At 53.3% G+C, this 10,942-nt stretch overlaps 2 protein-coding genes across 2 annotated transcripts; both read left to right on the top strand.

Annotated features, from left to right (window-relative positions):
• The first annotated feature begins 3,361 nt into the window (after nucleotides 1–3,361).
• On the top strand, nucleotides 3,362–8,088 carry LOC115406548 (CAAX prenyl protease 1 homolog). Its single transcript, XM_030116656.1, has 9 exons — nucleotides 3,362–3,743; nucleotides 4,784–4,930; nucleotides 5,186–5,389; nucleotides 5,476–5,628; nucleotides 5,705–5,846; nucleotides 5,943–6,118; nucleotides 6,348–6,452; nucleotides 6,524–6,664; nucleotides 6,767–8,088. Exons 1-9 carry the CDS (start codon nucleotides 3,636–3,638, stop codon nucleotides 6,989–6,991), a joined length of 1,401 nt encoding a protein of 466 aa, XP_029972516.1. The 5' UTR covers nucleotides 3,362–3,635; the 3' UTR covers nucleotides 6,992–8,088.
• Nucleotides 8,089–9,084: 996 nt separating this feature from the next.
• On the top strand, nucleotides 9,085–10,839 carry LOC115406559 (ATPase inhibitor B, mitochondrial-like). The gene is made up of 3 exons (XM_030116669.1): nucleotides 9,085–9,259; nucleotides 9,555–9,667; nucleotides 10,458–10,839. Exons 1-3 carry the CDS (start codon nucleotides 9,191–9,193, stop codon nucleotides 10,597–10,599), a joined length of 324 nt encoding a protein of 107 aa, XP_029972529.1. The 5' UTR covers nucleotides 9,085–9,190; the 3' UTR covers nucleotides 10,600–10,839.
• The last annotated feature ends 103 nt before the right edge of the window (nucleotides 10,840–10,942 follow it).

Below are 10,942 nucleotides of genomic sequence, written 5' to 3'. Positions count from 1 at the left end.
GTCAAATGAAACTTGTCACCCTAACGTAACTCAGCAATAAAGAAACAGCACAGTCACAGACATGCAGATGCAGAACAAAGGAAACAAACAGTCCAACATCGGGTGAAATCACTTACAGACGAAGCTCTGATCAAGTTTTGAAGAGAAGCCAAGTTGTGACGATTTTCTCGTGCTGCTGCGTGACTGTTCCGTCTGAAACAGGTCCGACTAGGAACTAAAACTAAAGTTCCGCTGGGTGGTACACCCTATCGGTCAATGATAAAAGAATCCTTTAAAAAATTTGTGGATCCAGATAGTGATCCGGATCATCACCAAAATTTAATGGATTGTAAGTTAGCCCAAGACCCACCTTTCCACAAAGTTTCATTGCAATACGTCCATTACCTTTTCCGTAATGTTGCTAACAAACCAACCAACCAACAAACCGAAGTGATTACATAACCTCCTTGGTGGAGGTAAGTAACATGGCACTCTGGAATTGGCTTTGTTTAGCCTCGAGTGCTCCATGAAGTGTTAAAGGTGCATTAAGGAGTTTGCACGTTTTATGTGAAACACCGGCCCCTGCAGGCCTTAGGCATAACTGCAGCTTAATAAAAAGCTTGTGTCTGTGGCTCGCGTCCACGGAAGAGGGGAACTCCTTCCTCGCTCTTTAGTAGCGCTCGAGTAAAATTTAACTTTCTTCTGCCTGGTTGGTCTGTGCTGGAGCTGTGGCAGTGCTAGAAGCCGGTCCTTTCTTACTTTCTGGAAGATCCATCCTCATACTGCTGGGTTGCTGCTCGTTAAGCATCTGGCGGAGTAATGGCGGACAAAATGAAACTTAAGGATATCAGGCCAGCGGGAGGTGCATTACATCACATCATCTCAAATTCTCCCCCAAAAAATTCTGGAGCCGGACCGGCACTGAAACTTTAAAGTGACAATTTAGCGCTGTTAGAGGTACTTACAATGAATATGTCAGGGCACATTGTACACAGCATTGAACATTTGTAACATATTTATTGTGGAAAATAAGTATTTTTAAAGTTGAAAAACGTCTTAATGCATCTTTGAAGGAATACTCCGTAGATTTTGGACCCACGCCCTATCCCTATCATTGACAAAGTGAGATAAGCTCATAAATACCTTTTTGTGTCTGCGCATCCAGCGGCTGGATCCCAGCTGTTAGCATCATAGTTAGCTTAGCTCAGCTGCTGGAGGTGAAGAGGAGACAGAGCCGGACTGACGAAAGTGGACAAAATCCTCCTTCCAGTGGTCCAGGGGACGGCGTATTAGCACGTGAAGTAAATCCGAATGGTTATAAAACATTTTAAAAGACGTGTTTTCCTTTTCAATCTGTTAAAATAACGTTTTGATACACACAGATCTGCACAAGCATAGTGCTCCGCGGAAGGATATACCGGAGCACAGCGGCTTAGACTACGTCTACATGCAGCTAATATCTAGGTTCAGGTCCATATCTGGGTTTCTGAAACATTCAGAAAACCCTGTTTACACGCTTTAACAGACAGAGAGTTACCCCGTTTACAAGTCAGCGCATTCAATCGGGATATCCCTTTCCAAACCACAGCGCACATCATCGTGTTCTCAAAACAAAACAACTCTGACCGGAGCGGCTTTGTGTTGCCAGATTCGGTGGGGTTTCCGCCAAAGCAAGCTTCTTTTTTGAACACATTGGATGGGTTGATTAAACGATTGTGTTTATGACGTGTTTTTTAATCATACAAATACGGTTTTAACGTGCATTTGGAGATGGAGGTTTGGGCTGCTTTCTACGAGTTTCAGATGCTTTTACGGGCTGGATCAACAGATCTGGCAACCTCCTCCACTGGACTGCAGAGGCAGACTGCTGCGGTGACTCCGTTCTGTAGACGGAACGCAGACAGAACGGTTGTTCTGTTGTACATGATTTTTCTGCAGGCCGTACAAATCGCTGACTTTCAGAAAGAAGCATGTGTGATGTGCGCGCTCAGAATAACAGTTTGTATCGTGCGTTACGGAAGCCTCACACGGACAAAAGTGTGGTTGAACTGCATATTTCCGGTGAGTTTCACGCCTACTCGTTGCTGGACTCAAAAGACCATGATTCATTGCGGATGGAGCATGCGCAGAACCAAAAACAATGTTTCATTGCTCGATATCTGTTTACACGGCGGCACTTTTGAGTTTGAAAAGGCGTGGGCGGGGAGGGGGGGGAGGGGGCTGAGGAGCGATATCGAACGATGCCGAGCAGTGGCGAGCAGCGCGGTGCGTCGGAGCGCTGCAGTGCGGGGCGCACGGAACACGGAGTGTCGTGGCGCCCCTTGTACGATCGTGGCCCCCCCACCCGCCCTAGGCGGCCGTCTAGTTCGCCTATGCCTAGAGCCGGCCCTGCACGCGTTACTGGGTTATTGCCAATATTCGAGTTTGAAAAGGGTTTGAAAAGGGTTATTGGCTGCATGTACATGTACTGTATGGCCTCTACTGGTGTGCTCTGGTATATCCTTCCGCGGAGCACTGCGCATGCGCAGGTCTGTGTGTATCAAAACGTTATTTTAACGGACTGAAAAGAAAACCTCTCTTCTGGTTTGAAGCGCTCTGCTGTTTCCTGAGTTTCTACACTGATCGCTACAGCTCAGCCCCTCATCTGAGAAACGTTTGTACTTCAGAAGTCACTGATTTGCTGAAGGATTTATCATCACATTAACTTTGTTATAGTGTTGGTTCCTCCTGCGCAGCATGGCGGTTGTGTTCCCCGCTCAGAGCTGCGGTCAGTGCTGTCTTCACCCGGCCTGAACTGACGCCGTGCAGTGATAATACCGATTCTATCAAAAGCAGCCCCGGTCAGTTTGGTGTCAGCGGTTTTCTAAATGAAAGAAAGTGTTTCAGTGTCTGCAGAGGACCTGACAGCCCGAGAGGCCTGAACCCTGGACTCAGTCGTCCTGTGGATGTTTGCTGTTCACAGCTGAAACCAGAAAATCTGGGAGGAAGAAGCCGCTGGACCTTCGACGAGACAAAAGAAGAAAACTACAGTTTAAACTTCTTCTTCTTGTGGTGTTTTACTGGCGGTTGGCAAACAACTTTGAGGTGCACTACCGCCACCAACTGATAAGGAGTGTGAACATGGAACGGCTAAACTAAATCTGGATAAGGAAAGATAAACTTAAATTCGGCGGACTAAACCAGTATCAATCAAAAATTTAAATAAAACTTTAAAACTACGGTTACTCGGATGCTGTTGTAAAAGGTCTATTAAATTAAATTCCTACAGTTTAAACATTAAGAAGTCTGGCTTATGTTTGAAGACACTGTGCATCTGGAATATCGGTCCGGGCACACACTTCTCTCGCTCGGAACTGAACGCGGAACCGAATTTCAGCGGACGTTTCCGGGGGACGGATGTGCTGCGTCAGGTTCCGGTTGGCTTGAATGGATGGAGTGTTATTCTAACAGCTTTAACTCGGTGATGGCGAAAAGACTCGGAGGTCCACAGTGAGACAGGCTGCAGGCTGTCCGCCGGGTTGAGCTGAAGGTGTGTGTGAGTGTGTGTGTGTGTGTGTGAAGAGCGGGGCTAGCAGTTAGCCTGAAGCTAACAGCAGAGCCACACTGTGCGGTCTGCTGCTGTCTGTCCTCTGTCCTCCTCCGTCCTCGCTCCAGACATGCTGGACTCTGTCTCCGACCTCCCGCTGGACAGACACATCTTCTACGCCGTCCTGGGCTTCTCCTGGGCGGTGTACCTGTGGGAGGCGTACCTCTCCTACCGCCAGGTGAGTGCTGGGACCGGGACGGGGACGGGGACCGGGACAGCCAGCTGGCATGAAGCCTGGCTTCAGCTGGGCGGTTTGTCTTCCAGAGACAGGGACTGGAGACTCCTTCATGTGCTCTACTGAACCCAGACCTGGTCCAGGAAGTCTCCAGAAACCACCACGTGTGCTGAAGTCGGGCTGAACACGTTCACCTTTAAAACCAGCTCCCGCTTCATGGACACCTTGTCTTTATCTAGTGTTTTGATTTCCCTTCACTTCCGGTCGTTCCCGCTGCGTTACTTCGGTTTGGCGGGTTTCTCGGAGCTGCGGCGTTAAAGCGGCCTCGTGGTTTCCTGTAGCTCGTCTGCTGTCAGGATGAGGTGAAGAACAGCTGTCAGCAGCTCTCTGCTTCATGTGCACCATGAGATGTTCTGCTGGAACTAAACACACCACATGTTCCAGACACACACACACACACACACACACACACACACACACACACACACACCAGCGTCTCGGACATCAACACTGAACTGTCAGATTGTGATGGAAGTCCAGCCTGTCTGTGGAGGCTGTCCAGAAGAAGACGGAATCAAAGCTCTGCTAGATGAAGGCTCCGGATCGCTCTGGGGAGACCCCCGGGGGACAGTCCTCAGTTAGGTCCATCTGGCTGTTCTTCAGTTAACAGTAATATCTAGAGGCATTTGTTATACCAAGTAAAGAATCAAAGAGCTGGGAGGAGACGGATGAAAGTCCCAGAATCCAACATCTGGGGTCCTCAGGTCAGGCTCCCGCTCGGCAGGCAGACTGAAGGTTTTCCCCCGACACTGGGCTTTATTTGGATTTAGTCCTCGGGTGGACTTTACAAACAGATATGTCAGTTGAAGTGAAAGTCAGCCTGCAGGAGACTGAATTTACTGGATCAGCTGTTCAGCCTTTCTTTACCAGCTGTTTGGAGTCAGTGTTCATGTGTGTCCTCACTGATGAGGAATGAAACGGTGTGTGAGAGAAATGAGTGGAATCATGAAACTAACGCTGTGCTCCTGTCTGTCCACATGAAGAGGAGGATCTACAGGACAACCAGACATGTCCCTCACGAGCTCAGCAAGATCATGGACTCGGAAACGTTCGAGAAGTCCCGTCTCTACCAGCTGGACAAGAGCAACTTCAGCTTCTGGTCTGGGCTGTACTCAGAGACTGAGGGGACGGTAAGACGAGCTTTAACCCTGCGGTTCTGTCCTGGTCGGACTCCGGGACGCCTCTGAAGTCAGTGTGATTCTGGGAGTTTTGATGCTTTTCAGCAGGTTAATCATGTAAAGTGGAAAACGAGGGTTTGATAGCTCCGTTGGTTCCTCTGTTTTGTCCCTTAAGCTCCGCCTCCTCCGTCTGCAGAGGGATAGAGTTTCTGTAGATCTGAGCTTTGAGAGGTGCTGATCTCGGTGTCCGGTCTCCGCCCCCCTCAGCTGATCCTGCTGCTGGGCGGGATCCCCTTCCTGTGGGACGTTGCCGGTTCTCTGACGGCCCGGCTGGGACTGGGTCCGGAGTACGAGATCAGCCAGTCGCTGGTGTTCCTGACGCTCGCCACGCTGTTCAGCGCCGTGACGGGTCTGCCCTGGAGTTTGTACAGCACCTTCGTGATCGAGGAGAAGCACGGCTTCAACCAGCAGGTGCTGGGAGGGACCGCCGCCGCCGCTGCCGCCGCCGCCGCCCGGCTCCTGACGCTCTGGCTGAAGGTCTCTGCTCCGCCTTTCAGACGCTGGGCTTCTTCCTGAAAGACGCGGTGAAGAAGTTCGTGGTGACGCAGTGCATCCTGCTGCCCGTCACCTCGCTGCTGCTCTACATCATCAAGATGGGCGGAGACTACTTCTTCATCTACGCCTGGCTCTTCACGCTGGCCGTCTCTCTGGTCGGTGCCGCGCCCCGGTGGGTTTGGGGGAACCTCGGCAGCGGTTCTGACGTGTGCTCTGGTTCTGGTTCTCTAGGTTCTGGTGACCATCTATGCGGATTACATCGCTCCGCTGTTTGACAAGTTCACCCCTCTGCCCGAAGGCGAGCTGAAGACGCAGATCGAGGCCATGGCCAAGAGCATCAGCTTCCCCCTCACCAAGGTCTACGTGGTGGAAGGTGAGCGCCGTTCAGCGTCTGCCGGACAGAATCCAGACGGACGTGAGGACCCGGCGGGTGAAGCAGAGTCCTGGGCTTAATATTGAATCTTTCCAGGTTCCAAGCGTTCCTCACACAGTAACGCCTACTTCTACGGCTTCTTCAAGAACAAACGCATCGTGCTGTTTGACACTCTGCTGGAGGATTACTCTCCACTCAACAAGTCTGGAGATCCGCCGGCCGAGCCGGCCGACGCCGAGGAGACGTCCAGCGAGTCCAGGGTCAAGGCCAAGGTCAGAGCAGAGACACCCCGGGCTCAGGGTCGCCTGTGGACCGAGTCCTGGAGGGTTTAGCTCTAGAAGGGTTTAGCTTTAGAATCAGGAAGGGTTTAGCTTTAGCTTCAGGACGGGTTTAGCTTGAGGGAAAGGGCAGCTTCGATAGAATTTCCAGTGTAGTTTTTTCACACTGCTCCTGTTCGTCCTTCTCGTCCTTCAACTGAGATGTTTTCGTGAACTTTGACAGAACAAGAAGCAAGGCTGCAACAACCCGGAGATCCTGGCTGTGCTGGGCCATGAGCTGGGCCACTGGAAGCTGGGTCACACCGTCAAGAACATCATCATCAGCCAGGTGAGCATGAAGCGGCGTGAAGCCCCGCCTCCCGGCCGTGGCAGTGAGGACGTCCTGCTGTCTCTCTGCAGATGAACTCCTTCCTGTGCTTCTCGCTGTTCGCCGTGCTGATCGGACGCTCCGAGCTCTTCCTGGCGTTCGGCTTCAGCAGCCAGCCCACCCTGATCGGCCTGATGATCATCTTCCAGTTCATCTTCTCCCCGTACAACGAGGTGAGGGGGAGCGCACACACACACACACACACTCTCACACTCACTCTCAGCTCCTCCGTTAAACCCGGTTCTCTCTTCCCCCCCCCCCCCCCCCCCCCGCAGCTCCTGTCCTTCTGTCTGACCGTCCTGAGCCGCAGGTTCGAGTTCCAGGCGGACGCGTTTGCTCGTGGGTTGGGCAAAGCGTCGGAGCTGCACTCGGCCCTCATCAAGCTCAACAAGGACAACCTGGGCTTCCCCGTGGCCGACTGGCTCTTCTCCATGTGGCACTACTCCCACCCCCCCCTGCTGGAGCGCCTGGTCGCCCTGGGCCACGTCAAGCAGGACTGACGGCGCCGGAAGGAGGAGCGGCGAGGGGGGGGGCGTCCTCCTGAGGGCCTCCGGAGGCCGCTGCTCCACCTCTGAGGGCGGAGCGGCGAGGTGCGCCTCCTCCCTCCTCCTCCTCCTCCTCCTGAAGCCTCCTGCTCGGTCCTCCTCCCTCCTCTTCTCTCCTCTTCCTCCATTCTCATCTTGCCGTACTGGACTTTCCCCCGTACAGTTTTTAATTTAACCAAACCAGAACATATCAGCCTGAGCAGTGGAACCCGGACGCCTGCCGGACCCGCCTGCCGGACGCCTGCCGGACGCCCCTGCCGGACGCCCCTGCCGGACGCCCCTGCCGGACGCCCCTGCCGGACGCCCCTGCCGGACGCCCCTGCCGGACGCCCCTGCCGGACGCCCCTGCCGGACGCCCCTGCCGGACGCCTGCAGACTGTGTGTGTTTAGAAGAGATCGGTCCTCAGAATGTTCGCGTCAACCTCTACGTTTTTACTTTTCCCAGATTTGATTCTTTTCTTTATGACTGATGTGAACAAATGGCAAAACTAGACTTTTCAGACATCTTGGAAGTGTTTTAATCAATGTTTTCTACACCATGAAATGACTTTTATTGGTTTGATTGTGGAGCCGGTGGGTTGAGTTCTGGGGACTTGCTGTGGGTTCGTGCAGACACAGGCGGGATTTGCTGCATGGTTGTTTGTTGCTCAGTGTCCAGCTGTGATTAGAGGAGCTCTGGGTGTTTAGTCACAGTGACGACGTGCGAGTGCCTCCAACCCTCTTTTTGTTCTGAGTGGACACTTGGTGACCAGAGCAGTGCAGAGTTTCATTTGAGATTAGCGTAGATCTTTATTTTCCGAAGTGCGTTTGGAGAACCTTCTTTCCACTTTTCTAAAGCACTAGCTTTCCACCTCGGGTCCAGACACGCCTGTACATATGGAACTTTGGCGATTCAAGACTTATGAAGTCAGTTGTTAAAATATTGAATGTGGTTTAAAATGTTGGGTTGACTCAGTGTTTTAGTTTCTTCTCTTCATTTGGGGCGGTTGTGGCCTGACAGGCGGAGGAAGTCTGGTTTGTTTGTTTTGCAACGATTAAAATCCTTTAAAGCATTTATCTCAGTCCGCCTGCTTCTTCTGCACTTTAGTGTTTCAAAACTTCTTCATGGCGTAAAAACACATTCAACTTGTTAAAAGTAAAAACAAGAATGGTTTGAGTCACACATTTTCTGTTTCCTGTTTGTCTTGTTTTTGGTTTTCTGGATGAATTAAGGCACAGTTTACACACACACACACACACACACACACACACAGCCTGTGTAGTACTGATACTGTTTGTAGAAGATGAACATGAGCTGCCATGTCAGTGACCTCAGTTGTAACGGACTAAACCAGAGGACCACAATGTGCTTTAAATTCGGTGAGGTCTGATGATTTTACCAGGAAAAGACTCGCGTGAACCGGAAGAGAGGTCCTCCTCATCCAAGATGGCGGAGATCCTGAGACTGTACCATCTATGACTACTTGTCTATATTTGGCCATATGATGTGGATCTTTGGTTTCTCAAGTTTAGAGAAAGAATAAATAAAAGAAGTCAATGGGGGTCAGAAGTGAGGAACAGCACGGAAGGGACCTGTTCCTGTGAGAATGCTACATTGAGAGAAATGTATTTTCCTGGTCCATTCTGGACTGGACTGAGGACCCGTCCCCCTTCCACTCCACATCCTGAGGTGGTCCCAGTTCCACAATGTGGAGTGGGCGGGGCGGGTTTACGAAGCTACAGTGGGACGGTCCCCCCCAGCCCCCGGCCCGCAGTGGTGCGCCCCCCCCCCCCCCCCCCCCGGCCCGCAGTGGTACGGTCCCCCCCAGCCCCCGGCCCGCAGTGGTACGGTCCCCCCCGGCCCCCGGCCCGCAGTGGTACGGTCCCCCCCGGCCCCCGGCCCGCAGTGGTACGCCCCCCCCCGGCCCCCGGCCCGCAGTGGTGCGGTCCCTCGCCCCCCCCCGGCCCGCAGTGGTACGGTCCCCCCCCCCCGGCCCCCGGCCCGCAGTGGTGCGGTCCTCCCCCCCCCCCCCCCCGGCCCGCAGTGGTGCGGTCCCCCCCCCCCGGCCCCCGGCCCGCAGTGGTACGGTCCGCTGTGTGTTTTGGTGTCCAGGCCGTTCACCGCAGCCAGCAGCCAGCCGGTCAGTCCGGGTGAGGTGTCCCGTTCGAGCAGACATGTGGCGGGTTTTGCGGCCCAGCGTCAGGACTGTCCTCACGTGCCAGCGGAACATGTCGTCGGACCAGGTAAGACAGCCGCTGGCAGTCACAGGGACCGGTACAGGCCGACCCTGTTCAGGCCGGTCCGCCGTGCCTGCCAGGCCCATGGACTGTCCTGTCTGAGAGGACGGTTCTCCTGGAGGTCCTCCTCTGGACCCCCAGGCCCTGTTGTCTGTCAACAAGCCTTCTGGACCTTTCCTCTGGCTCCATGGTGGCCGAGCAGAGGCCTGCGGGGCTTTGACCTTCAGCAGATCTGGGTTCCTGGACTCGCCTGACCCCGCAGTGGGACGAGGATGATAACTGGAGCCTTTCTGTGTCTCAGCTGGGCGAGCTGGGAAAGGGAGCGGGGAAAGGTGGAGGAGGTGGAGGATCCATCCGGGAGGCCGGAGGAGCCCTGGGCAAGAGGGAAGCCGCCGAGGAGGAGCTGTACTTCAGGTAGGGAGTCGGGGTGTCGGCGGCTACACGGAGGATAAACCAGTAACCGTCTTCACATCGCTTCCCTCCTTCCCGCTTGTTTCACCAACATATGAAATGTTTATTGTGGTGACGGTGTTTCCTGAAAGCTTCAGACAGTAAAGTTCCCTCCAGTGCAGTTCTCATTCAGAACAGAGACAGGCGGAGCGACGTTACCATGACAAAACAACAGTCAGGGCTGCGTTCAAGTCCACTCGGAGAAAAGACTAACGAGGAGCTGGGGGGAGGCTGAGAGGAAACCCTGCTGGGTGGAGGCTGGGTCAGGAAAGCTGGTTTACAACAGCAGGGACCAGTTTCCATGGAAACAGCCAACAAGCTGGAGGGAGAGACGCTGCTGCTAACGCTGGCTAGCTAGCTAGCGCTAGAGGTTCACAAGCTAGCATGAGGGATTTTAGATACAACAAATCAAAGAAGTGTGACAGAATAGTCAGTGAACATATCATCAACCTAACAGCTGGAATGCTGTCCCTTTTGTCCAGTAACTACTGGAATGTCTTTGATTTAGCGGGATGATGAGGGACTGTATTTCAGTGGAGACGGAGCCCTCTGGTGGCTGCATGGCGCAACTGCTGTGAGAAAGATCGCTAGTCTGTGACGTCAGGTGTAACCGGTTACACGAGGAGAGAAGACCGGAGCCGTGTGGGTCCAGCTGGAGCCTGGTGGCCCGCCTCACTGTGTGTGTGTGTGTGTGTGTGTGTGTGTGTGTGTGTGTGTGTGTGTGTGTGTGTGTGTGTGTGTGTGTGTGTACCAGGCGGAAGGAGCAGGAGCAGCTGGCCGCCCTCAAGCAGCACCACCAGGAGGAGATCGACCACCATAAGAAGGAGATCGAGCGCCTGCAGCGGGAGATCGACCGTCACAAGGGGAAGATCAGGAAGCTGAAGCACGACGACTGAGCGTCCCGCCGCTGCTGCACGACGCCCGTCCTGACTGCTGTGGCGTCTGACTTCTGAGAAGATGCTGTTCCCATGTGTGCACGGTTTTTAGCCTTTTCTTTCCTGCGTTGTAGTCCAGCAGGAAGCAGTTGAAGCACTGAAGCGCTGCTGTTCACCTCTGACGTGATGAGCCAATCACAATGAAGCTTCTGTGGTGTATCAAACCGTTGATGAACAGAAATTAAATTATTTTGATCACCATTTTCCTGTAAAGTGCTTCATTTAGAAAGTCAGCAGCTGTTCTGATTCAGCCTGTCAGGAGAACGATGGGATTGTTGAATGTTCTTCACCGGAGGAGGATTTC

This window comes from Salarias fasciatus, chromosome 19, assembly GCF_902148845.1.
Source record: "Salarias fasciatus chromosome 19, fSalaFa1.1, whole genome shotgun sequence".
Lineage (NCBI taxonomy): Eukaryota > Metazoa > Chordata > Actinopteri > Blenniiformes > Blenniidae > Salarias > Salarias fasciatus.
This window is presented reverse-complemented; position numbering and strand designations above follow the sequence as displayed.

What these genes read in the sequence shown, in the direction of transcription:
- LOC115406548 (XM_030116656.1), top strand. Translation starts at nt 3,636, where the DNA reads ATGCTGGACTCTGTCTCCGACCTCCCGCTGGACAGACACATCTTCTAC. An exon ending in CGTACCTCTCCTACCGCCAG is followed by an intron (nt 3,744 to 4,783) that starts GTGAGTGCTGGG and finishes GTCCACATGAAG; the next exon opens with AGGAGGATCTACAGGACAAC. An exon ending in AGTCCAGGGTCAAGGCCAAG is followed by an intron (nt 6,119 to 6,347) that starts GTCAGAGCAGAG and finishes GAACTTTGACAG; the next exon opens with AACAAGAAGCAAGGCTGCAA.
- LOC115406559 (XM_030116669.1), top strand. Translation starts at nt 9,191, where the DNA reads ATGTGGCGGGTTTTGCGGCCCAGCGTCAGGACTGTCCTCACGTGCCAG. An exon ending in GGAACATGTCGTCGGACCAG is followed by an intron (nt 9,260 to 9,554) that starts GTAAGACAGCCG and finishes TCTGTGTCTCAG; the next exon opens with CTGGGCGAGCTGGGAAAGGG. An exon ending in GAGGAGGAGCTGTACTTCAG is followed by an intron (nt 9,668 to 10,457) that starts GTAGGGAGTCGG and finishes TGTGTGTACCAG; the next exon opens with GCGGAAGGAGCAGGAGCAGC.